The sequence below is a fragment of the Melozone crissalis genome, unplaced genomic scaffold (assembly GCF_028551555.1).
Source record: "Melozone crissalis strain CALT ecotype California unplaced genomic scaffold, PUWL_Pcris_2 ptg000013l_1, whole genome shotgun sequence".
NCBI lineage: Eukaryota > Metazoa > Chordata > Aves > Passeriformes > Passerellidae > Melozone > Melozone crissalis.
In genome coordinates, this window is record NW_026535791.1 from 34,534,094 (window position 1) to 34,561,981 (window position 27,888).

General features: G+C 38.9%; 1 protein-coding gene across 2 annotated transcripts in view; it reads right to left on the minus strand.

Annotated features, from left to right (window-relative positions):
• Nucleotides 1-27,888, minus strand: part of ABCC4 (ATP binding cassette subfamily C member 4) — a 141,720-nt gene that overhangs the window by 14,324 nt on the left and 99,508 nt on the right. For both annotated transcript variants that reach the window (XM_054272042.1, XM_054272041.1), the window contains exons 24-29: nt 26,920-27,020; nt 24,587-24,778; nt 20,332-20,487; nt 16,238-16,327; nt 15,588-15,760; nt 9,269-9,374 (exon numbers count right to left, since the gene is read on the minus strand). In XM_054272042.1, the coding sequence (XP_054128017.1) occupies nt 9,269-9,374; nt 15,588-15,760; nt 16,238-16,327; nt 20,332-20,487; nt 24,587-24,778; nt 26,920-27,020 (818 nt within the window). The remainder of the gene's footprint in view (nt 1-9,268; nt 9,375-15,587; nt 15,761-16,237; nt 16,328-20,331; nt 20,488-24,586; nt 24,779-26,919; nt 27,021-27,888) is intronic.

The window sequence follows — 27,888 nt, forward strand, 5'->3', positions numbered from 1 at the left end:
CTAAATCCTGTGTTTTCTAACTTTCAGCAACAAAAGCAGACAAACCAAGAGAACAATAGTTATAAAACATTCTGAGGAAAAAAACAATCCAAGGTTGGAAGTGTTCAGCAACAGAGGAGGGGGGCATGGGAATTTATTTCAATTATTATTGAGGAATGACTAGTATTCTTATTCACGTTCATATTCACCATTAAGCTAGAGGGGAAATGGGACATTTAAGAGTTGATCATAAATGTTTTTATTTCCTATTCAAAAGGAAAATAATTCAGGGAAATTATCTCCTTGGGAATACATCTGATTTAATTTAGACTTGGAGAAGACATCACCAAACAAAAAAATCATTATTAAAGTTCAAAACTCTGCTAGGAGTACAACTTTGAACAATGTTTTCCTCAGAGAGCATACATCAAGATGATCTTCAATAAAGTCCTGGGAAGAGGAGAATATTCAGGAGATGCTTCTGGTTACATCATATTATAAGAAATATATTTACCCAAGACAATACATAGCTTTGTGGGAAAGAGTCAACAGCCTGTACTCCAGTTGGCATTAAGTTCAGATGCAAGCATGTTCTGTCTCTTCTGTCTCATCATGGTTTGTCAAAACAGATCAGAAACATGCACATACTTCTCTGAGTAATCATTTATAAATATCAACCTATCTAAACATGTTTGTGAACATCGAAGCACATTCAGAAGGCTGCAAATATAACTCAGAAAGCATTTTAAAGGGTTCTTTTTTCTTTTCTCTTTTCTTTCCTTTTTTTTTTTTTTTGGTGGTGGAGCTTTTGTTGGTTATTTTTTTGGGTTTTTTGTTTTGATTTTTCTTAAGCCTTCAGGTTTATTCAAAGCGTTCCCCATGCTCCTTCAGGGCTCCTAAACAGATTATTCTACCAATAACTCCAGGCAAATTTTTCATGCATCATGTACATTAACAGAGCAGAGTAGACCTGGGAATTCACCTTCTTATAATCTGAATTATTATTTTCAGATTTTCCAAATAACTCACCTCAGCAGAGTTTAACTTTGCTGTAACAATGCCAGAATTGCCACTGGTCATTAGGATTTGACACGTACCCCCTCTATCCCCTGCTTCACAGAAAAGGCAACTTTAGACATCTTGTTCTGTAATCAGAAAAAGTGGGTTTCTCTAAACTGAAATTATTCTTTGGCTGCAACCTAGGGGAAAATGAGCATGCAGCACTGCCTGGCAAATTGGTTCACACAGGTTCTCTTTAGGTTCTTTGCAATTGAAAAAATCTAAATTTTTGAATTTTTTAAAAATCTACCTTATTTTCCTCCAACTGATGGCATGCCACTGCAAGCTGAATGGAATGTTATGGGGGAAAAATACCAATGACATATGTAGTAGTAATGAGACTTATTCTAGGGATGATCCCTCGATATGAACTCCTTCTGTGTCTCACTGAAGAACTCTGTTAACCACACACTGCAGACGTCTCTTGTATGGCAGAGTTTCCTCACCTGCAAACATCTGATATACCAGTGTAAGTCCAACTCTTGCTTCAGAGGGTTGAAGGGGCCTCGTGCCAGTGCTTACCAGCAGCTGACAAAAACACCTGCATCCTGACAAACCTCCCCCTTGGTCAATCAGTAATGACTGCTTCCACCACTGCAAAGCCACATTTCTCAACTGGGATTGCAGAATGGCTCAAATGTGGCCCTGGAGTGATATATTATATACTTCAGTTTAAAAAATCCCACTCTTCAATAAGGCTTTTGAGGGTCTTAGAAGGGTAGATAAGCTACAAGGACATTATACTTTTTAAGAGGTTAAGGAATATTGTTGCAGATGACTGAGCATGTCTCCTGGTTTTATCAATTTCTGATGACAATGAACTTGTGGCTCAGCTGCCATGCACAGAGTTTCACCTTACCAGAAACTCTCTGCTCAGGGCAGCAGCCACCAGCATGACCTGTGCTAATTTGCTTTTAAACAGTAATACAGTATTTCTCAGCAAGCAAAAATCATTCTCTAAAGATGTGTTAGTATTTCTAGTACAGTCTAGATTCCATATCATTGTCTTTAAAGAAACATGATACGACCATCCTGTTCTTACACTGATGGAAACACATTCACACACAAATGCCTGACAGACTGAGAGATCAAAGTTCATCAAACATTGGCTTCACTTCCTGCAGAAATTCAAATTCAAATTCTTTGTTTGAATGTGAAGTACTGCCTCAATAATTACTTGATTTATTTAGGCAAAAGAAGAATCTTGTTGGGCAGCCCTCTTGAAATGGGAGCAGCTTTTAAGAACTAAAGATGCCAATGTTTTAGAGAAGTGTGGCTTAAAACTGGCAAAGAGAATCAAGAATTCTAGTGTATTTTCAAGCTCTTTGGGATTTTGACTGATTTTAGAGGCAGATAGGCCAGGTGTGACATTAACAACTGTCACAGACATTCCATTTCAGCTGACAAGACTCGCTCTGATACAGGACCATGGCACATAGCTCAGTATCTCATGCAAAACCTGGCCTAAACACCAATATAGAATCTTCTTTTAATGGTAAAGATGCATATATTACTCAGTTTTGAAAGCAACATCTTCACTGCTCATATTTGTGGAATTCAATAAATTCCAAGAAAGAAAAAGGAAGGATTTTGTTTTCTCTTCTGGTTTGGTGAACATCAACCCAGTTTCAGAAGACCTGGGAGCACTGGAACCTGCCTTTGTTCAGAATCAAAACTGACCATTTCTGAAAAATTATTTGCTAAATTTGTAGCTCTTACAGAAACTCTGGAAGTCTTGAGTTAACAAAAGAAAGGAGAAACCTAATGGTTTCTAGGCCCTCTGCTCTCCATGCAGGACCCCTTCTATGACCACCCTTCATATTACTGTCTTCACATTTCCTTACTCAAGAGACTTTGGTCCCAGAATTCAGTGGGAATCTTTCTTAGGTTGAATAAAAACAAGAATGAATTCAGTTCTAATATTCCTTAGTCCATATTTTCAAGAAAGAGGCTGAGTCAAAAAAGGAGCTTTATTAGTGTTTGTTCCTTCTGAATAATGACAGCAGGTGCACCAGTATGAATGTAGCAATTTTACTGCAGATTACTAGATTCAGACCTACAAGGTACTTTAGGGTTTTTAGGAAGAATTAGACGCTTAGTTGCAAAATTCTGGCATCCATTCTAGCTACTATAATCCATTAAGCTCCTTTTACATTCTTTAACAGAACAGACTTCAATAGCACAAGCATAATATGCAATAATATTTCACCACACTCCAGATACTGGGCTCACAGAAGGTCAAATCCACTTCCACCTTTCTGTTACAGAATGAAAAAAAATACCAATTTTATACCCATCCAGTTGTCCTGCTTTGGAATTTTGAAGGAAGTAATGAAATTCTTATTTTCATAAATTTTCACATTCCATCATCCCAGGCTCCAGGAATATTTACGGTCTCATCAATTGACCTTTCTCAGACATCCTGAGCACTTGAGGGCCAGTGTCTGACAGCGGGGCACCTCTCCAGCAAGGAAACACTCTGACACAGACACACTGAAACCAGAGAGGCAACACCAATGGTGGGACACAGCTTTCAAAAAGAACTGTTCTACAGCCAGGATTGCATGTTCTGTGTCTAGTGACTTAATACCCCCTAAGCAAAACGTTGAGATTTGCTGTGAAACACATTCATTTCCCAGCAGTGATATTTAAATAAGTGGAAAAGAAAGCCACCTAAAGAAGAGTCAACAGACCATAGCTTTTCTGACTAACTCAGTATTACTAATTAAGTGTACCACCACTACTTTCCTGTGTTCTCCACATCTCCATCTGAAGCTGGGCCACTGCAGTGAAAGCCCACATGAAGGTATCAGCAGGACAGATGGGGCCTCCCCACTGCTACAAGAACTCTGCCTCTCACTGGGCTGCAGATTCAGGCTCCCTTTTGCTATCCTCTGATGACTCTTGCTCTTCTGGCAAGGGAAATGCAAGGAAGAGCAAAGGAAGGGCTTAACCTGGCTGCCCTGGGTACACAGAGCACACGACATTTTTTGGGGAATGGGGACCATTGCAACCAGACCTCTTTAGACAGAGCACAGATTTCTGCACTTTCTGGAAGAATGCTGTCATCTCCATGGTAAGGAAGGAAGGGCGGTATGACCATCACCACCATATTCACTTAGATGTCTATCACCCCTGTCTCATCTCCACTTGGATGGATGAAGGATAATAATTTGCACTACCGGGTCAGGTATCAGAACTCCAGAGAGAGACAAGGGCTCAGACCTTGTCTGCTGCTCAGCATTTTCTACATAGCTGTAGGTGACGGCCTTTTACCACACACCACACCGCCCAGATCTCCCTCTCTCTCTTTGATTCCAAGATGTTTATACTTACTCTTGGTGGACTGATTGCTCTGCTGAAGTTAGACATCTACAGCACAGGAAACACAGTTCCTGATTTATGAGGCCCAGATGTTCCACCATGGCAAACACAACATCAGAAAAATGAGAATAACCGAATGAGGGAGGCGCACCAGAAAGACGTGGGAAGTCATTTTCTATTGACCAAAAAAAACAACTCAGGTCTGGCTGTGAAGTGCATTGTATTGTTACCCTGCATATTAGTCATTTCAGAATGTAACCACAACAGGTTTTCCCATAAATAAATCAAATCTTTTCCCATGATTCTCTCATCAAAAACTTCCTATTTGAATGACAGTTTTTAATTACTAGATCAAGTTCTGCTTGCATAAAGAGTTTCCATTTCAAAGAGGTATTGCACTGATATGAAAACTCTCTGGAGAAACATCCTTGTCATTGAAAAATGCACAAGTTTTGATTCTGTGGCTTTCCTCTGGAGAGGCCACAGCATAGTATATACAGCAAACAACTCCATCAGGTTCTTGCCAGAACTTTATATGCATATACTTTATTTGCTACTGAACCACTACGTCCCTGGGTGAGCCTCAATTTCTGTATGCTTCTGTTTTCCTCTCTGTAAAAACAGAGTTTCTAAAAAGCACTTCTCAACCTGGAGAAGGAAGCAGAGAGGAGGGGGAGGAATGGGTGACAGGGATTTTATAAGATCCTCCTGGAAGTCTTGGTGCCCACTGGCTGCCACAAGCTTTAGGTGTAGTTTACATAAAACTTTGTCCTCTATGGTGAGGACGGGACAGGGAATCAGCTGTTGAGGTGGTGGGGAAGGGACAGGGAGTGAGGGACCAGTGAGGCAAGCCTGAGCTGAGCTTCTGCCAGCATTACAGAAGGGGTAACTGCAGCTTTCATCCTGCCCTCCCCTTCTGCCAGGAAGCACAGTGCCTACCTGCGCCAGAGAGCTAAAACGGGTACTTCTAGCACCTGATGGGAAGAGTTACAACTTGGCTTCTCAAAGTAATGAAGGAAAAGGAATGAGAAAGTGCCCTATTAGGTACTGGAGCAGTACAGAGGGAAGAAAAAAATGGAGCTTGAAAACCGCTGGATTATAATTTTATGGTAGTATTATTTGATGGGCTGACTTAACAAGTCTTTCCAACTTTGGTTCCAAAGATTGTGTGGATACTTCCCTATCTCACCCAGGTGTTTGAAGTTTAATTAATTAATGTTTATAAAGAGCGTTACAATTTCCAGATGAAAGGTCCTATGCAAGTGCAAGGTAGTATTACTCATTGAGGCGATTGGGTTAGAGAGTATCACGTTACACAATACAGCTCTTCCCTCAATGATCTCAAGCGTTTGAAGTTCTGATAAAATGTGTTTATCACCAAGACAGATATAATGGAAATACTCTTAAGGCGTGACCTGGATTATGAAAGCAGAGGTATGGTTTTGGGAATGGAACAAACGAGAATTAAAACAACTCCTGAGGCCAGATTTGTCTACAGTTGTATAAAATATATTCTGTTCTTCCTTTTTTCCCTCCCTGAGTAGGCTTTTCTTCTCTTCTAAAATAGAACCGGTTATTACGACGGGTGTGAGCAGACATGCAACAGTTCACGTTCAGTTCCTATTTCCATACTCATCCAACTTGACATTTTCTCATGACTTTCTCAAAATTATTTTCTGTTCTAATTTTTTTTTTAATGTCTGGATTAACCCTAAAGGTGAACAGTTTCTTTTTGGAAAGTTCTGCTTTAACCAGTAATCAAGCGGAATTAAATCAAAAACTCATGGACAATGCCAAGCTGGAGACTGCAGCCAACACACTCAAGACATGATGACCAGTTTTGACCCCCCAGTACAAGAAAAAGCAAGGTAAATTTGAGCAAGCTTGAAATAGGTTTACCAGGGTGGTCAGTGAACTGGAACACCTATGAGGAGAGGCTGATGGAGCAGGGCGTGTTCACCCTGGAGAAATGATGGCTCCAGGGGACTTAACAGCAACCTTCCCATATCTACAAAGAAGTTATGAGAAGACAGAAGGCTCTTTAGTGAGATACAGGGTGGGAAAACAAGAAACAATTGCCATAAAAGGAAGAAAGACTCTCACTGGAATATAAGGAGAAAAAAGATTTAACAATGAAGATAATTAAGCATTGGAGGAGGTAGCCCAGAGACTGTGGAATCTCCATTTCTCAAAGTTTTCAAGACTCAAAGGGAAAAATTCCTGAGCAACCTGATGTGAAATTAGTGCTGACCCTGCTTAGAGCAGGAGGTTCCTTTCAATCTGACTCAATGGGAAGGAAGGAAAGCCCTAGGTGATGTCCACTTGTGGACATCAGGAGTGGGCTTGAACATTCGTAATTGGTTTAAGAGAGCTGAACAAGTGTGCCCAAAATTTGTTTGAAAAATAAATTACTCATTATTTGTCAAAAGACAAATGTTAATATTTTGACTGCCAGGTTCTATCTTTGTTTTTCTTCCTTCACTTTCTAAAAAACTCACCACGATAGCAAACAACAGAGATTTGGGATGGCTTATAAATAAGGTATTATTGCATCTAGAGGTTTCAATTAAAAGAGAAACAAAACCAGGATTTTTAATAATACCAGGTACTTTCTTTGTGCATTTCTGCCTCTTGAAAAACAATCTACATCAAGTTAAATTTGTGAATGACTAAAATATACCACTGACTAAGCAAATTACAGAACACACTAAAAGCTTTCTTTAGCTAAGTCTTCTCAATTTTTGTGATATTGAAGTAAATAATTAATTTTCCATGAATGCTGATTTTATTAATAGTCCTTATTAATGAATACTTAGTCTTCTAGAGGAATATTCTTATTCTTGGCATTTTTAACATGTTTTTCTTCCAAAATTCTGCTTTGCTCCTACTAGGAGTTACATGCCCAAGTAAACCAAGTAATTAAGTGTAACAGAAGCACACCTGCCATAACTCTGATCATTCTAAGTATGAGACGATAATTCTGATTTGCCCCTAAACAGAATCAATAACTGAGTAAGGATGTCAAGAAAACAGGATTGATATGAAGCTACATGTCAGTTTCTTCTTTTTGTTATCAGGCTTCTCATCCTCCTCCCTCTCTCAGTTTACAGAAATCAGTAAGATTAAAATGGAGCAATGCAAAAAGATGAAAAATATTTAGAAGTTACTACTGACTGCAGACTCAAAGACACATCTTGCAAATCTCTTTCTTAATACTCTAAAGAAGTCAAAAGCATTAAAGACTATTAGACAATTAGGAAACTAGAAATCTTACTAGTGACTAAACTGAAACAACATAACGATAAGAATAATGTTTGGACACTTAAAATGCAATAGAGTAGCTATGTAGTTGCAATTATCCTGAGTAGTTTGGGGGAAAGGGTGATTTTTATGCTTTGCTCCAACAATTTTTTGGCATAAAATGTAAATAAAACATTTCATTTTCACTGCAACTCCATGACATTAAAGGTAAGCTAGAAAAACATCTTTGTGGAGAGAGCATTCTGTGCCTAACATGTTAATGGTAGTTAATGAACCAAAACCCACAGAAATCCCTTTGGACAGCTAACAAACACACACAGCTATTAATTAGGTCACAGTTGTTTCCTCACAAATCTTTTGTTCATTTCAGTTGTAGAAAACACCAGCATATCCATTAGACCTGTGGGGAGGTATTCAGGTATTCACCAGAGAAGAAAATATTTATTTATTATACGTTAAATGCTTGCAATTACATGACTACTTATGGCAGTTCTGCTGGTTTCTCTCTTTGTAAGTAAACTATAATCACTGAGCTCACAATCTCTTCTATTCCTCAGAACACCACTCACCTCAGCAGATGGAATTGTTTAATTTTGTGTAGTTCAGACAACCACTGTAACTCAAAGATTTTAAAATGTTTTGAGAATCCAGTTAAAAAAAAAAAAAGGAAACAGTTATGTTTCACTTTCATAAGACAGAAGCTGAGAGGTATTTTTTAAGGTTACCACCAAGAGGTGAAGGTTAATTTCTGCTTGAAGTCCAGTTAAAATTGGAGGTTCACCTATGAACACAGTTTGCCCTCTATGCCAGTTGTTTCATTAACCAGCTGTGAAGAAGATGCTTGCAAAGGGCTTGTGTTCTTATTGCAGGAAATTGTAGAACTGCAGGCTGCGCACTATGTCAAGGACACAAACCAGGTGGATTTCCTGAGAGCCCAGGGAACACCACTGCCTTTATGAAAATAATCAGCGAGTATTTCCTAATTTCCATGCGTGTACAGCGCACTGTGGGGCAGACAGGGTGGCAGATATGGTGTAACAATTCCTCTGTTGGGGGCAAAGATGGCAGAGGCTGATGTGTTGGTAGTGCTCCATCTGCTCTGTTTGAACCTTGCTTTGGAAAGCTGATCATGTTCATTACCTCACCAGTGCAGTCCATCACTACCTTTGCCCCAGGGCAGCTGCTGTCTCCTTACCTCCATGCCTCCTGCCCCAAAACCTCTACCACCTCCTCCTCCTCACACACCCCACACCAGCCATCGTCCCTGCCTCCCACTGAGACTGCATTCGTACACCTGGCTGAACCCAGCTGACTGTCCAGAACCCCACGGGTGTGACTTCACAGGCTCCCAGTACTGGCAGAGCTGATTTGCTCAGGTCTCCTGGCTGCACTTCACCTGCAGTGGGTTCGTGCTTTGTGGGATGGAAAGCACAAAGCCAGAGAAAGCAAGAATTCATTCCAGGTCATTACATCTACAGTTTCATGAGCTGTGAGTTACAGTAGCTAGGATAATGAGGTTCACTTGGATAAGCCTAACATATGACTTACACTCCTATCCACTTTTTGGATCAAAATGAAGAAGGGTCAATAACATTATTCTTCAGGAAATAAAAAAAAACAACAGTGAAGCAGTTAACTGTCTTACCATAATCCTATCACTGTCAATAATGGTGTTCAAGCGGTGTGCAATGGTCAGCACTGTGCAGTGAGCAAAGGTCGCACGGATCGTCTTTTGAATGAACTCATCTGTTCTGAAACACAGCAAGAGCAATGCAGACAAAAATAAGATGTTTGCATGGATAACCAAATGGCAGGCAGGTTTTATGACTTCATCAAACATGACTGGATAGAAGGAAATATGCTTCTAAAGTTATCACAGTGCTTCTTCCTCTTGTTATACCAGATGACTTGGAGGCGTATCATGAAACATACTCCAAAATTTACCCTTTCATACCTCATGAGGAAAGGGTTTCCTGTTTTAAGTAGAGCAAAAGGCTTCATTTCAGGAGACTAATTTCTCAGACTTCGATTAAAGAAAAGGGAAAACTCTGTAGATTCAGATAGTTCTACTGATTTCTACACCAAAACCCATTGTTGCTCTCTTTCAAGATTTAGTTCATGCAAGCAGTGAAGAAAAGTTGGTCAAAGTACATATCCCTCATTGAAAATCATCTGAAGAACAAACACAAGGCAGCATAGAACTAAGGTTCTTGATTTCAAATGCAAAAGAAGATTAATTAGAGAAGATGGTTGGTAAACTAAAATAGAACTGGAATAGCTCAAGAACTTGAATAATGAAAAACCCCAAAACTTGGCATACCCTGTAAATCAAAAGCATTAACTGGAACGCACAACTCAAAGAAAGAGATAGAAGATTTCAAGTTAAGGGTGAGGCTACGGTATGTATTAACCACCACCTAAGAAAAGAACAGCAGAAAAAATATAAGACTTGTAAAGAATGAAAGCTAAGCTAGAGCACAGACACTGAAGTACAGGGCTGAAGTGAAAACTGTCACAAATAAAGTTGAGAACTGTGAAAAGGAAATAAAATTACACTGATAGGTAGTTAGACACTAGAATGTTCTTTAGCCGTGTAAATGAGCAGTAAGGTAAAAGATGGGCAGTACTCATGGAACTGGAGCTTATTGAAGTAAATACCTGCACAAGAGAAGCACTGACACCACCTAACTTGGAGCACACCAGTCAGGCCTATACGTGGAGATCTCTACAGTCCCCTCTTAAGTGATTGAAAGGGAAGAGGCATGGCTGAAAGGTGAATCCAAGGACCTGGATTAGGCACCACCCGGTGATGAATGCCCTCTAGAGGCACCTGACCGCCCGCACTGCACAGGTAGAATTGGGTCCCACCAGCCAGGCCTTGTGAATGCTCACATATTGCCCACCAGCGTTCAAAAAAACCCCTAAGGACAATGGAGAAAAAGGAACAGAAACCAAAATTCTCATCCAAGATAACAGGATGATGTAAAGAATTCAAAATATACTGGTGTTAGTTGAACCAAGGAAGTTTCAGCCAAGAAGTCAGGCACTTGAAGGCAGGGGCCTCATTTCCAGGATTTCTATTACACCATGAATTTTTTATTCTGCATATATGATGACTGGAGAATAATAAAATGTGCAGATTGGGTTAAAAAAAGACAAAGGAGATATCTGAATAAACTAGAATATTTAGGCAGACATGTTGGCTGCAATCAGTTGCTTGCAAAGTCCTAATTCTTCAAATTTTTAGAAGTAATGGGAAAATAAAATAAAATACATAAAACATGTCTTCCTCTGATTAAGTAGTATTTTTTGAGACAGAAGTAGTACTCCACACTGAATCCGTTTGCACATGATGAGTATCTGGTATCACTTCATGAATTATGCAAAGAGAATTGTTCTGAGGCCATCATGCCAGGAGGCACCAGCAATAAGAAGTGGACAGACAACTTTGGAAGAACAGGATGACTTAAAGGAATGAGGTAACTATTATGTTTCCACAGTAGAAAGTATGAGTTCATGCTCTGAAGGATGAACATAGCATCTGCTACAAGCTAAGCTGAAGCAATCAGCATGACAAAGGAGAAGACAGATCCTTGCTGATGACAGGAAGAATCATCAGAGAGAAGGAAGACATAAACAGTTAAGTAAGAATTCCATGCATTCTAACTGTTACCTTCATCTGGTGGCAGAAACATTTAAGCTCTCTCATGAGCTTAAGATAACTGAGTTCTGGACCACAGTCTGAGAGGCTTGGTCCTTGTGTTCCTACTTCCTAAAAGAAGCTTAAAAACAAAGTGGGAAGCAGGTGTTCCTCAACTCTTTTTGAACAAAGGCCAGTAAGCAAACGAAGAGACAGGAAGAGGAGTCAGGGCAGGGGCAGGCTCTTTAGTTCTGTGTTATCTCCTTAAGAAGAGGAAGTTGTTCATAATGTTCCACATCAGAGCTATAATAGTCCTTTCACCCCAGTGTTAATGAATGTATATTTGTTTGCTGTCTTCTCACCAACGCCTCAATAACCTGGCTACTCTTACCTCCAAAAGGAAAAGCAAAGCAGGGACATCCATGAAAACACTCACTATGGAACAGTCTTATAGACACAGCAGGGTGTGTTCTCTGCAATGGTTGAAATAGCAAAACAAATGAAATATTCAATATTCAATACTCCCTAGAATTGTGTAAAGAAAGCTTTTTTCTTTCTCTATTGTCAAGCTCAAGGTGAAGTTTTCTGCGAAGCTACTACAGAACATGAGAATCGTAGCTGGCTCAGGAACTTTGGAAACAACTTTCCAAAGGGCTTAAAATTATTTGTAACTCAAGTTATTCCTACTGTTTTCCAAGAATGCCCCAGCCTTCAATACCCCTGTCCTCTGCATTAATTTATATTATCTTCTTTTATTACATGTCCTCTTTATAGCACTACCTCTTCCTACATTTAAAAGAAAAAAGCCACTCATTCTTAGAGAGATACTATCAAACTATTATCTGAAACAGGTATTTCTTGAACACAAGCTTATCACTAACAAGAAACTGCTGTCCATATTGTGGGTGTGACAAATGTTCTAAAATGAGACTTCAGAGTGATCAGGAACAGACTTAATAGCTCCATCTTCAAATATCACAGTACAATATCTCATGCAAACGTGTCTGATGACTTACACTTGGCTACATTCTCTCCAAGGTTCATGGCAGATCTTGGAGCACAGTTTTTGGGAAAGCAGGCAGAAGCACTATCAGTAACCTCCGGGAGAATCTCAGGAAGAAGCTAGGGAAAACAAGAAAATCTAAAAAGACCAAGAAAAGCATCTGTATGCAGAATTATGTGCTGACAGAGCATAGAGACTGGATCACATACCAATTAGAGGTAGAAAAGTAGCAAAAGAAGCATAATTTCTGTCCCTTTTTCAGGGCATAAATGGACTCTTAGTGATGTCTACCCACACTGAGCAAGTGTCTTGGCAAGTGCCACGTGATTTCATCACCCACCTCAGTAGATCAAACCCCATCATCTTTCAGGCACATTAAAAACCAAAGATGAAACCTGAATACCAAAAGCAGGGCTGCTGGATGACAAAAACCCAATCCTAATCTGATTATGTAAAAATGGGAACCACAATACTCCCTACTGCAAGGAACAATACAATAAGAAAGCACAAAATGGTGGTATAGCTGTCCCACAGGCACCACAGGCTGAGGATCTAACACCAAGTTTCCCAGCAGCCCAAGATCTGGTGTAACCTGAATTAGCTGACTGTGTAAAAAGAAAACTATCTGAAGAGGAAGAATAAATATGATCTGAATGCGAAGCAACCAAGCTGCTGGAAGGAAAACTGGGTAAGTCATTATCTTCTCTGTAATGTAATGTCCTCCTGGAATTGTCCTGAAAGTATATCTCACACTACACAATTCCAGAGAGGCTTAGAAAATTCCTCCAAAAGAGTTACAGCTAGCAGTTAGATGTAATAAAAGGTTAAACCTGACAAGTTTAAGATGGCTAATGAACTGAACTATGTGCAATAGCTGGTTTTACTACACTCAATGAACAACCAATGTAAAAAGATGTCATTGGGTTGCTCGCCAAAAGTTTAGTTCTCTATAAGCAAAATTATGAGTTAACACAGTTAAAACAAATTCAGTATTTCTAAAAAGTCTCAGTTACTAATGGTTTTGTTTCTGTGTATCATCAAAGCAACTACATGAAGATTTTCAGCTCTTCTGCTCCAGATTTCACACAATTTTCCAGAACACTTCAACTGCTTTAAAACCAGAATCTATTCTTCAGGGTAAGAATGGACCAACAAGATAAAATCAAATTAAATATCTATCACTCATCACATAAATCATGCAGGTAGTCTGACTTAGGGCAACCTTCTTTATGGCAAGCTCCTCCTTCCCCCCAAAAAGCACTCACACCTCTGCCACATGCAGAGCAGGTGGCATCTCTGAGGAGCAAGGGAGAAAATGTGGGTACATGCAAGCCAGAACATATGAGGAGGGAAAAGATGAACTTCAAATTCCTTGCCTTCACTCCCAGTAGCAGACAAGAATGGCCTAGATGAACTGAAATGTGGCGGGGAGCCCCTTGAACTCAGTCCCCTGGGGAAGGTACAGTGCCCTTGTGGGCCACAATGCCACCACTGCCTCACGTCACCTCACCCCTCCTTCCCTAACTCCTGCCTTCTCACACCTGCTGCCAGGGTGAACTGCAGAAGGGACATGGTGGCAGCAGCAGTTGAGGCTGCCAAGGGAGAGAGATCAAGAGCCAGAAAAACAAACAAAAAAAAGAGAAGTATCTCCAGAGGCAGAGGCAGCTCGCCATGGTCTCCCATCTCAGGTGCTCGATATGATGTGTGTTTGCCACCAGGTGAGAGACAAGGGTGCCAGGTATGGGGGTTGTGCATCAGAAGAGGAGGAGGTTTTCCTTACACACCAAAAATGCCTCCCTCACTGCTCAGTTAAGCAACCCACATCAGCATTTCCTGATGATCATCCTATCAAATTGCAGAGCTAAAAAATACTTGGCTCTAGTTATACCAACACATTAAGGAAAAGGTAATAATGACTGTAATGCAAACTGAATTCAAAGAAGTTCCAAGTTATTATTTGTACTGTTATGCCTAGAGTTGATACAAACAAACATTTACCTTATTATAATATATATTGCAGCACACATTAATCAAGATCAATTAAATGGATAGTGCAAGTTGAGAACACACATGTGAGATGCCAAAATAGGGAGGATGAGTAAGATAGTATTAAATTTCCACACCTATGATTAATCAAAGTTAATCTATCAAAGCTCAGCCAAAAATAAACTAAGAGTAAAAAAAAAAAAAAAAGAAAAGAAAAAAAGAAAAGAAAAAAGAGAATCCCTGGAAAGGGACTGCACTTCTCTACAGGTTTTAGAAATACAGTCAGCTGAACTGTAAAGCTACACCAGTAGGGCACCACTTCTCCCCTGAGAAGATGTTAGAAAAATGAGTCACGCCCAGATGACATACAAAATCCTTAATGCATCTGTTTGAGGGACTTGCTGTGTTATTGTCCTCTTTGGACTTTGAGTTCTCCCTCAAGCCATAGTTTGTTGGAACTATATATTCAGCTCAGACTAATTGATGCAGTACGTTTGCAGTATTGTTTCCCAAGTATTTCCACCAGCGCTTCAAATGTTTCAAAAATTAACAGTGGGGGTACTTAGCTATTGGAACAATTTAACAGGGGTTGTCATTGATATTTTTTTTTTGCTATTGAGGTTAGATGTTCTTCCAGAAGTACACTCTAGTTCAAACAGAAATGAATTCAGGAAATTCTGCTGGCCTGAATTATACAAGACAGAATAATGAACTAGTGAGTCCATCCTGTAGACTTTAACATTTCCAAATCAGTTCTGCAATTCCTGTGGTGTTTGGTACAGCTTACCTTCTGCCCCTACTTTACCTCTAAATTACAACACCAGCATCTGAGCCATCTGAAAGGACAGCAATTCACAACCAGAAGTATCCGGTTTTGCTTACAGCCATTTTTCACCTTTCTAGTTTTAGGGGGTTTTGGGAGTGAGATGAATTAAATCTTTTGTATTTATTTATTTCCAACAATCTTTTCTTCCAGAAGTCAACAGAACTCAACTTGTTTCCTGGCTATTCTGATGTTACAGAGATTTATTTTCAAGAACGTTCTTGTCTTCTAATCTATGGCTGCAGGACAAATAAACTTTGAATATTAATTTCCCTACTCTATGGAATGCACTGAAATTAGGGATCTTTTGAGTGCTTAGTTTATATCATCTGCTCCATAGCCAAAGCTCAATCATCCTGTTTTGAATAGACAAAAATGCTGGTATCATCAAAAACATAAAACAGCAATACAAACTACATGAAATATAAAGCATTTAAGTTCATCTCTACAGCAGAGATGAACGTATAAGAAGAGAAACCAGCTCATTTTCATATGACAGATTTTGTTTTTACCTTGGGTCCACATTTGCTGTTGCTTCATCAATGATAAGAATACGATTTTTCTTTAGAACTGCTCTGGCAAGACACACCAGCTGTCTCTGACCAACACTAAAATTAGATCCAGATTCTGCCAGCTGTGTCTCCATTTTGTTGGGTAGATCTTCCACAACCTCCTTCAGTTGCACCTGTTGACATGTCAACATATTGTAGGATGAGTAACTCTCTTTTAAATCAGCTATTGTGTGTCTGATGACACAACAATAAGTATGCAAGGTTTGCCTTTTATATTCTGACACAAAATGAGTAAGTGCCAAGTTGGATTACAGTGTGTGTCAGTTATTAGAATTCTAAAAACATTAAAGCACATTGTTAAGAATCTATTAATGTTCATTAAAACCAAGATATGAATCAAACTATAACCAAGGCATCATCCCAAAGGATAATTTTTTCACAAAAGACTTATATAACAATATACACGCCTGCACACACATGGACACACACATACACAAATGCACATATGATATTGTACTTTCTTCTATCAACAGCTATACCTTTATCAAATCTGATGAAAACGTCCAAAACCAAACACACAAAAGCACTGTACTATTATAGTTACATGGATTTTAAATACCAGATGTACATTATTAGATTTAGTAAGTCACCTCTTCCAAGGCGTTCCACAGCTCTTCATCAGTGTATTCATTGAAAGGATCTAAGTTTTTCCTCATAGTTCCAGTGAACAAAACAGGCTCCTGAAACCCAGTAAAATCAGCATTCCACTATAAATACAGGTTTTATATTGCAATAGGTAATTTAATGATAATCACAGCTAACCTATATCAACATAGCACAGAAATATCCAATAAGCTATTATTTTTGAAATGCAAAGGTGCACATTACAACTGCATGCTTACGAGGGATTGGGGGGGGGGGGGGGGGCAAGTGTTCCACTTCTCTGTATGAAGATAATTTACCAAACAGGACAGGTCTGTTTGCAAATTGCTGAACACAGTTATGTTGGTACTTCAATGGGCATTTACATGCCACTGTTCTGATGCCACAAGCTATATATATACTTCCATGAAATCGTTGCTATCCTCATGGTATTGTTAATGAAAACCAACAACTACCACTGTCAATGAGCTCACACTCCTAAATTACTTTTGGGCAGTTTTGAAAACCTGTTTTTGAAGTACATAAACCAGAGAGGAATCAAAGAGCTTACAATGCCTTTCTGGTTTTCCTTCTGTGTTTGGCTGCGGGTTTGGTTTTTTTTTTCATTCCATGCCATAAAAGCCGTTCCATTGCACCATCAGGGCTAAGCAGGAACAGTTTTCACCATATAGAACCTAAACACATCTATACTGTCACAGCACCAAAGCAAACTTACTTAGAACTGGAGCACTGCTGGGCAAAGATCTCACTCAAAACACACCAGGGAGTCAAATCAGTACCTTCTCCCATTCAGGCACCAATGAGGTAAGAATGTGGTCGAAGAAAGTTTTGTTCTACTTCAGTTCCCAGTGCGAGCAATAACAGGTAATTCATCAAACTGGCACAAATCAAATCACACTGAAATATGTAGTATTTAAGAATTGGGAAGAGGACTTTTGGTTCAGAACTCCTTAAGCAGAAGATCAGTACTCAGTAATGTGAGTTGCCAGACCTGGGAGTCATGCACTGACATGACTTTAGGGCTAAACTCATCTTAATACCACACATAAAGACAAAAACAAGTCAAAAGCTGTAACAGTGTTAATCATAAATGGAGACCATTCATCATGTTGTCAGTTCTCTTTAAATTGGAAAAATTTTAGGCAGAATCCATTCTTTTTTTTTCTTTCTCCCCTGGGAAATAAAATGTAACTTACACTGGGTAACTTCAGCTTACTCTGAGATTAACCTGTCAGGACTTTCTCCCCATCTAACCCTAGTGATGCCCAGCTCCAAAGGGTTGCAGCCAACCAGAAGAGAATTCAGACCTTAACCCATTTATTGTCTTTGAATTCTAAGCCATCTGAGTGCTATAAAAGAATTTAAAAAGACAGAACACGCCATAAGCAATATAAAAGAAGATATACATTTCCTGATATAACATGCCAATTATTTGAAAGTATCTGCTGCAATAGCAATGTCATTAAAAACTTGCTGAATGAGCAAAAGGGTTTAACACAAAACATTTCCAAGTCAAAAAACAATTTTCTTCAGAAACACCTAGAAACTAATTTGTTTAACAACACACGTTTTAGTACACCATTTGGCATATTTTGAAGGTATTGTTGCATTTATTTTCCTTTTCAATCCATTTTTATAGGTTGGCAAAGAGGAGGCTGAACCTATAAAGTGTTCACAACTATTATAAAAGTCCTAACAACAGACATGCACTGCAACAGAAGATAAGGATATTTTTTAATTACCATTTCTGACACAGATTATTATTTAAAACAGTCTGGTTTATGAGAGGAAAGCAATAAGACTAACCTGTAAATAATTGTTGTAAAAATGCTTGCAGTCAGAGAGGCAGACAACATTTGCATAGAAAAGATTTACAAACACAACCTTTACACAGCTCCATCCAAGCAAGCAATTAGAAGCCTAAGCACATTTTTATTTCTCCAGGTAGGTATTTAAACTCACAGACAAGAAAACTTCAGTCTTGCCTCATCACTCTCTAGGAATGGTTCTGTTTAGCATGTTTTATGTTGCAATTCTAATAAGCATCTCTCTCTCTGGTTTTTCAGCTGCCCACATAATTATGAAGATATTTGCTGCAAAATAACTGCCTGATGTTACATTGCTATTATTGACACTACTATTAGCACAGCACCAGACAATGCCTATCATACAGTTTACCATAACAGAAACCTGACTCCTTCCTCTTCTTCTTTGTACCACCACTTGATAGTTTTGCATATTGTTAGTAGAAACAGCCTTCCCTTACACACATACACAAAAAAAAAAAAAAAAAGAAAAAAAGCTACCTGCTAGCCTCGGGGCACTCAAAACTTTTGTGACTATGATGCAAACCTCATATAAATTTGACAAAAATCACAGAGTTCCACTGAATTAAAACAGTTTTAAAACTATGTGAATAGACCTGTGTATGAAAAAACCCTCACATGTATAAATGAATGTGGTGAACTTTGAGCATCTGTGTCATTCAGATGTAGAAACCATATCTGACTGCAGTTTTCCTCTCTCAGTATCCTATTTTGTCCAACTGGACTGAATTCCTCAAAATGAAAAAATCACCCACAACAGCTATGGGCAAGGCTTTCAAAAAGCCGTAGACCTTGAATGAACTGATAATCATCTGTTTGACGAGAAAGGAAAGCTACACACAAACAAAAAAATGGAATTTAAATCCATATAGACTTCTCTTTACATACAAAAGAGGACTAGTTCCAGTGAGTACTGCAATAACAAAGCCTGCAGCATGCAGAAACAAAAGACATCCTGCATTAGGCAATGATCCAATTGCTGGGGAAGTACCTATTTTTAATTTTTTTTTTCAATAGCATACCTGTTTCTTTTTGACTCCTACTATTTGAGAAAAAAAAACACCTCATTACCATTTGTATTAGATTCTCAACTTAAAGAAATTAATACACTCTGACTGCCACCCTGCAAACAAACTAGCACACATTCAGACATAATTCTAAACACAGATTCTGTTATAACACAGAGAGATCTGAGAAATAATGCAAAACATGGGAAAAAAATTCCTTTGGTTTACAGTCTACCCTTCACTCTACCTGCCAGAACAGCGCAGATGAACTACGTTCCAAAATATGACTTCACATTTGCAGCATGTGAGCTTTCCACTCTTCCTCGCTCTTCACCGGAGAGCAAATGCCCAGGGAAGACACCAGAGCTCTCATGAAACTGTAACATGCACAGACTTTGCCTCCTAAGTTTTAAGGTTACACACATCATGCTTCTCTGATACAAGGTCTCATGAAATTAGGACTCTAAGAGAGAAGACCTGTGACCTACTGGATTTCTTTGAACAGCCTTTCTTCTACCCCAGCAGGAGAGATGAGGCTATTTCCAACACTGCCCTATTGGGGTTTTTTTATCTGTACTGTGGCCTTTCTTGCATTCAGCTTCTAAAATTCATCAAGTTTTATTTATTATGGGTTATAATGACGTACTCTTTAGTCTGCTCCTCTGGTCTTCTCCTGTCAAACCTTCTCCACATAAAGAAAAGGCTGATATCTCACTTCTAGGTAGCACATTTGCTCCTTCTAAATCTAGCACCAGTCAGTTTGTACAGGGATGACTGGAGAGATGATAGTGGTCTTGCAAAGTCCCTTACTAAGGAAGCATCAGGCAGGAATTGCTGCCAAAGGATCAAGTGACTTCAGAGGACTGCTGAGGATTGGTATACACTTACCAGATTTTCTCTGCTTCTCCACAGACTATGGGAGGATAGCATACAGCTAACACACAGATATTCCAAAGGAACAGACAGGGTACAAAACTGGGGAAAAATGCTCCAGTTCCCAAAACTGATTCTGTTTATCTTAAAATAATCAAGACCTTCCTCAAGGAAGAATAACGCCTATCTACAGTTCCTGTATCTACTGCATTCAGAGGTGCAGGGGGAACACATCCCAGCAAAGCACTTTAAACATTATTATATTAAACAGTATAAACATTATTACATTAAACAGTTTAAACATTATTATATTAAACAGCACATTAAACAGTATTATATTCAAAACACCCATGGCAAACCACGTCAATCTCTTACTTGAGGTATAATTGAGATTTTCTTCCGCAAGTCATGGAGTCCCAGCTCTGATGTCAAGTACATATCAATCCAAATCCTTCCTTCAGGTTCTGCCAAGCGAAAGAGGGCTGCTATCAGAGAGCTTTTCCCAGCTCCGGTTCTTCCCACTATTCCAACCTAGGGAGCAAGCAAAGCCTGTACCATTAAACTGTGAGCTTTTCAGAAGAAATTAATATGTCGAGCAACATTTTTACAGCATCACAGGATTTGCAATAGAACATGCACCAAATAAAACTTCTTTGTAATTAACATTCTTCTAAGAGGAAAAATCCTCTCCCCTTAAATCGGTTTGGATTCAGGTGACATTTGTATACATGACAATTTCTTGGATCATATTCAAAGGTGAATGATTTCCCCATAAAGTGTGGTGTCTTATTGTGTAAACAATTTAAAGTGGCTCAATGCATACAGTAATGTGATTCAAGGCTGCTAATTTTTATACTGAACCTGGTTTGCTGGGTGATGTTAGGCAAATCATCTCATGCATGCATCTACTACTCAACCCCAAAAGGGACTCCCATGAAGCACTCTGGGAACAGTGTACTCCCAATTTAAAAAACTGAGACTGATTTTGGTTAGTTATGGTTAAGGTGAAGTACTTTAAAGTAGCATGATTATAAACTGTATCCATACTTCAGACATCTTCAGCAAGCATTGAAACTACAAGGCCATGACATCAAGCTGAAATTCCTTTTCAAACAGAAGAAACAGCAAATAATAAAAATCACAGAGATTCAGGGTTCTTTTTGCTCCCAAAGAAAAACTGGAAGACATACACAGTGTGAAAAAAAAATAAAGCTTTCAGAAAAAAGAGACAATGAAAAATACAGGATTGATAACTTTAATGACAAGGGACTAAGATTGAGAAATATTTCTTCTATTTTGATTTTTTAAAATGTTGTACTCGGATAAAAGATTCTTAGAGAAAAATAGTGTACAGTAATTAACTGTATCAGAGAAGATAATGGGTGTAACCTTCTACACAGATCTGATCTGGCAGAATTTGTTATTTCCTGCATTCTGTTCTAATCCCTACATTCCCCCCCCACAAAAAAAAAATCAGCACACTGAAAAAGTTCAGAGCAGTGCAACACAAAATTAATATGGGCTGGAGATCCTGATTTGATGGGGAAGGATTTATGAAGATTAAACATGTATAATATGGCTTGGTGAAATGATTGGGGTGCAGAAAAGAGGAATAAAGATGAAAACCTTCATGAGTGTACATACAGACACCAGAGGGCAATTACCTACTGCCTGAGACTCACATGTATGCAGCAATGCCTGCTGAAATGAAATTCAGCACAGGAAACTGCACCAAAGTGCAAGGAGAAACTTTCAATCAGAGACACTAAGTTCAGACAAAACAGCAGTGCCCACATTTGACAAAAAATACACAACACACTAAAAAAGTACACTTCAAGGAGCAACTTATGCTGCATAATCTAAAAGATATTTTCTCCTTCTACATTCTGATTTAACAATTTCATCCAACAATTCATTATTGTACTACTGTACTATAAACTAATTAACATTTCTACAATGCTTTTATTAAACAGACTAATTTAAGCAAATCTGTTACAATAAATGATCAAATGTTTAATACTCTAAATTGTATCAGTGAAACAATGGAAAAATAGTTCTGAATAGATAAACTACAGCTCAGAAAGAAAGTGCTGAATACAGAACACAGACAATCAGAGTTGTGAAAATGAAAGTTCAATTGTTCCTCTGCAATTGTCAATATAAAGTATTGTATCAAAGATATAAACAAAAAGCCATAGAAAATACATTGATACTTAAAATAAAAATGCAGCTGCTCTGCATATTGTCAAAATCCCACTTTTGGTTTGGCATCAAATGAAAGGACTATGCTCTTCAACATTTAGAAGAATCTATTTGCATCTTTGGTCCAATTGACTACAGGCTGCTGAAAACTGACAGGAATTTGAAAGAGCTCTCAGTATACACATTATCCATCTTTTGAATACATTTTATTCTTCACAGGCCCACACTCACAGCTAGTGCAAATACAGGAGCAGCCTGCAAATGGAAGTGGCACCTATCAGGAATCACAGGGCCAGGACTGTGCTGCCTGATACAAGCCCAGTGCACACACAGGAGTACACCTGCTACGCTGGGCTCATCATTACTCAAGTGTCACTTGTACTTCACAGCAGAGCTGCACAAAAAATGTGAGATTTACAGCATGTCAGCCACTCCACTGAAACTGCCCATGTCTTTGTTATCCCTCAGGCAGCCTCCCTTTCGTCGTGGGAGCACAGCTGCCATGCCATAAATCTACATGTGCACCTTCCTGACTTTTCCATGTAGCCTGCAGACCCAGGAGCTGTCAGGAAAAGGCGCAATTAACAATATGTTAGCCAATAAGCATTCATGAGCTCCCTGAAACAAAGATGGTGTGTAAAACCCAATACTGCACATGCTAACCTTCCCCTGCTGCAGCTACAGTAGCAGAGGAGGTTACACAGCAGTTTGTGTCTGCCTGATTTGTTTCTGCCAGACCACACTACTTCAGCAAAGATGTTTAAAACACAGGGTCCTTCCTGGCCTGCTTTGACTGTAGGGAAATACTGAATGCTGAGACAAAACAGATTAAAAGAGACCTTGAGTGAGTGATCGGCTAGCAATCACCTCCCTCATTCTTACCATACCCACAGCTTCCCTAACTGGGCCCTGGGGTGGCTACAAGAAAAAACACAAGCACAGCAGAAGCTTAAACTCATTCCTGCTGCCAGTGGCACTGCAGCCACCAGAAGTCTCTACAAGTCAGGGGCCTGAACAGGCATAAGAACTTTCAATGACAGCAGTATGGGCAGAATCCCCAACAGATCCAGAAACCTGGTTCTGAAGAAGATGCTTCTCCATAATTAAAACCAATGTGAGGAGGAGAGATGCTTGGGAGATTTATTTTACCCAGTGGCAGCCTACTGCAGTATTGTGCAAAACATCATAGAAAGCAAACACAAAGTTCTTGGCAATAGTTTCAAGCTGGACAAATTCAAGATGATGAAATCACAGCATAACTGCTCAGCAAAAATAAATACCCCCAGTCATCCCTCTGTCTCCTGCCCCCACCAAGGTGTGAGTCATGCACTACTACTATCTCTTGCTTCCGTTTTTAGTTTTATTTCTGTCTCTCACTGAGAAATCTAGGATTTCTTGTCTATATTGGAGAGACTTGTAACAGCTAAGGAGACAGTCCACTCTTCTTTTCAAGAGACCATTTTTTACTCATTCACAGCTAATTCCAGGAAATCACCTCAATGTAGCAAAGTCTGGTTGAATTTTTCTAACATGCACATTATAAAGGTCCACTTGAGGACATGAACGGTTTGGAACTGAATGGAAAAACATGTTAAAAAGAAGGCACAGGCAAGGATTGTAGAGTTGAACCACTCTCCGAGGGAAGACCTCCTAATCAAAAAAGTACACCTGCATTTGAAATGTAGCAAAGCACAAATTAACACTTCAGGGATCTAATTTAATTTTGTCTGTGGGGGAGACCTTCCCTGCAGCAGTCTTTCAACAGGGATAGTGTCAAAATTGGGGAGGAGGAGTCAAATTTGCAGAGGAGCAAGAGTTTTATTTCTATGTTTCTTTTGGCTACCAATCTCTAATTAACGACAACAGTTAATTGCGTTGGTTGCCAAAAGGAACTGAAATAAAATCCCAAATTCTGAACTTAGGCAACTGATTTGTATTTCTTTCTTCTATCTTCCGTTTTGGACTCAGTGCAAGGGCATGTACATTCCTTATTTTCTATTGGTTTTGCTCACCTTGTCTCTTGACATACTCAACTCCAATTATGTTCCCTCTGTTGAAACCCCAATTTTCTAATGCACCTCCATTTTCTTTGGATTTGAACAAACATTCTTGCCTTGGCTGGTATTTTCCATGTCTGCTACTTTCTGAAGAATCTCAGATTCTTTTTAAGGAAATTATCAGGTATGTTTAATCCTTTGTTTTGATAGACTGAAATATCATGTTCCCAGACAAATTCATGCTACATTTACATGAAATAAATAGGCTATTACTTCTGGTATTAAATAAAACTAAGGCTTATTTTTAAAAGAACATTTACTATTTTCCTAACATCCATGTATTTTAGAAATAATTTCTAGCATGCAGCTTCTTGCCAACTCATCATCTTGGCTTAATTTCTGTGAATATCCAAAGACAGCCACATACATACCTTTTCTTTTGGTTTAATTACAGCAGACAAATGTCTTAAAACCAATGGTCCATCTAGACTGTAAGTGAAGTTAACATTCTCAAATGCTATCATTCCTTGGTTAGGCCATTCTGGTGGTGGATGTTTGTTGGTCTCCCAAGGAGCTTCTTTTTCAAGTTCTGTGTACTCCATCACTCTTTCTACTGAGATCATCTAAGGGGAGGAAAGAAGACATAGATACATGAGCTTCATCCTATGGCATACTCTGCAAATACTGCCTGCATATAAAAATTTTTACCATGGAGATTCAATGCAAATTACTCTGTGTTTTTTTTAAACACAGGTAAGAGTATTTGGTGCCATTCTAGGCTTTCTTTATGCAACTAAAAAAGTGGAGAGAATGCATCTCATGTCCTACTATCGATCCAGATCTATCATGATACATAAAGTCATTCATAAGCATTTCTCATCAGTAGGATTAATTACAAACTTAAATACTGCAAAAGCTTTAAGAAAATTAAGCTATGAGAGTTGTCTGTCAGTCTTGACTAAGATGACACCAATCCATTGTGTGTTAGAAAGACAAAGCTAGAAATGAAACTGCCAGATTAACGACAGGCAGACACATGAATGAGTTTGACTCCTTGCTCTGCATAGGACAACCCAAAAAAAATCACACCATGTGCCTGAGAGCATTCTCCAAATGCTTCTTGAGCTCTGGCAGACCTGATGCCATGTCCACTTCCTGTGGAGCCTTTTCCAGTGCCCAACCACCCTCTGGGTGAAGAATCTTTTTCTAGAATTCAGCCTAAACCTCCCCCCACAACTCCAGGCCATTCCCTCAGTCCTGTCACTGGTCACTACAGAGAAGAGATCAGTGCCTGCCCCTCTTCTTTCCCTCACAAAGTCTCTCCTGTCTTCAGTCTCCTCCTGTCCAGGCTGAACAGCCCAAGTCATCTCAGCCACTCCTCATATGGGCTTTCCCACCAGATCCTTCACCATCCTCATGACCCTCCTTTGGATGTGCTCCAACAGCTTCATTTTGTATTGTGCTGCCCAAAACTGCACACAGGACTGAAAACAAGGGTGCACCACCACTGAACAGAGTGTGACACTCACTGCCCTTGACCAGCTAGCGACAGAATGGAGATGAAATGTTCTTGCCTCCCCCAGGTATAGTCACCTTTTAACAACAAGGGATTTTTGGTGGATGTCCACCCATCAAAGAAGTTAATGCTAATCATAGCTCCATAAAATTATCAGCATTTCACACCAAAGCCAGGTTAATGAATGACCTTTCTCTTCCAAGGTATTTCTGAGTCACAGCCTCCAAGAAAGCTACACAGTACATGTGACACTCCCACAGACACTTCCAAAACATCCCCAATGGTATGAAAAAACCTGAAAGCTTTCTTCCCATTTCTCAGAAAATCTGTCACCAACCATTTACTGGTGTGTGAAAAATGCACTGAAAAACCAATGTGGTAGCAAAAAAAATTCCAATTTTGTTATTATCATGACTGTTACTATCATTATAATATAATTAAGCATGGCTTTGTAACTTCTACGAAAGGACTACACATATTTCCTAGACTAAGTGCAGCAAACTATAACTACAAGTAACTTCAGCTGTCAACACAACAAAAAAAATCCCAGGTTTATGTTTAGCATGTTTTTCCTACAATCTGTTTTTCTTATGTATTATCTTAAGAAAGTAGACAGGCCAATTAGAACATGCTAATAAATACTGTGAATTGGTCAAAGGCGTTTTATATGATATGCTTTGGAAAACACACAACCTTGTCAGCTGAATATAAACATATACTTTCACATTTGTGTTAACTTAGAATAAATTTAAAAGTTATAAGCCTTTGCAATGGAATAACAGGACTCTAAAAATGCCATGAGGGATATAAATAAAAATTTAAAATGCAGTAATAAATAACAATAAATTATAAATACCAAATATAAAAACATAATTTAAAATCTTCCTTATAGAAAGGGATTCATTTATTGCAGCTTTAGCAAGTTGCAATGCAATTGTCTACACTGTAACTACATGGTCTCCTTTCTGCTGTAAAGGGAGATTGTAAAACCTCCCTTACTATGAAAGCAGGACAATCTTAACAAACAAAACAAAATCCCCAGCACAGTTCATCTTAACAAACATTCAGAATCAGTGAGACAAATCATAACCTAAAAGAAGTAATTTTTCTTTATGACTGCAGAGTGGTGCCTCAATCGCTTGCTAAGGTATTAATAGTCTAAGTTATTTAAGAAGAATCTCATCCTTAAAGCTTCATGTCACAAGCATGAAAGGAAACAAGAGGGGAAAAGGAAGAAATAAACATTACCAGGTTTTCAACTTCAGCACTCTGTCTAACACCCCACTGGAACGTTCCCATGAGGGTGATGGCATAGGAGAGCGCCAAACCAACCTGCCCCGCATTCAGAGCTGCACAAGAAAGGAAAATGAGGCTCAAATAGGTACATTGTAATTACACAAAATCTCAGTTAAGTTCTCTTTCATGAGGTTACTTACATGATGGAAGCATCACAGCCAGAATTTTATTTGGTTATGCACTGCTTGCTATCTGTGCAATGAGTAGCTCCAGGCAGAACAGCTGCTTGCTGCATTTTTGGGGTACATTTTGGACACATTTCGACAAGATAAACCAAATTCTCCTTGGCCTGGTGTTCATCTAAAAACTGAGGTTCAGTCTCAAGACGAAACTTATATAGATTTTTAGGGTCATCCCTGTCTGGCTGAGCATTAGTTAACTCTTCACTTTTTTTCTATGCAAATCGGGTAAGGCCCTAAACCTAAGCAAAAACTTTGTGTAAAATTATTTCAAAATTAGTTATGAAATTTACCTCAACTCTGTACTCTTATAAACAATCAGATAAAGTAAAAGGACAGAATATTTCTTCCCCTGTTTATAAAAGCACTTACTGTGTTCAGTGGGTCTACTCTCACAAAATAAATGTATCCTGCCTGCCCCAACATTAAGCACAATTGTCCTCTGACTTACTTGAACTTTATCCTAACATAGTCCCCTATTGACTTTGAGAGAACTACTCTTTATCCAGAAGCAAGGGAAGATTCAGGACCATTGTTTTGGCTTGTTTTTTTGCATGCTAGTAACATCAAACCTAGCTCAAAATTTGTGGAGTTGTGCAGCACAGAGTGTTCAAATTTTAAAATACACATGCACATATAAAACTTATCCAAAGAAAAAAGAAAAGAAACAAAACCAGCAAATTAGCACTAATTTTCATGTCCAAGAAAATTACTTCTTCCTTCATGTTTTAGATGACTATCT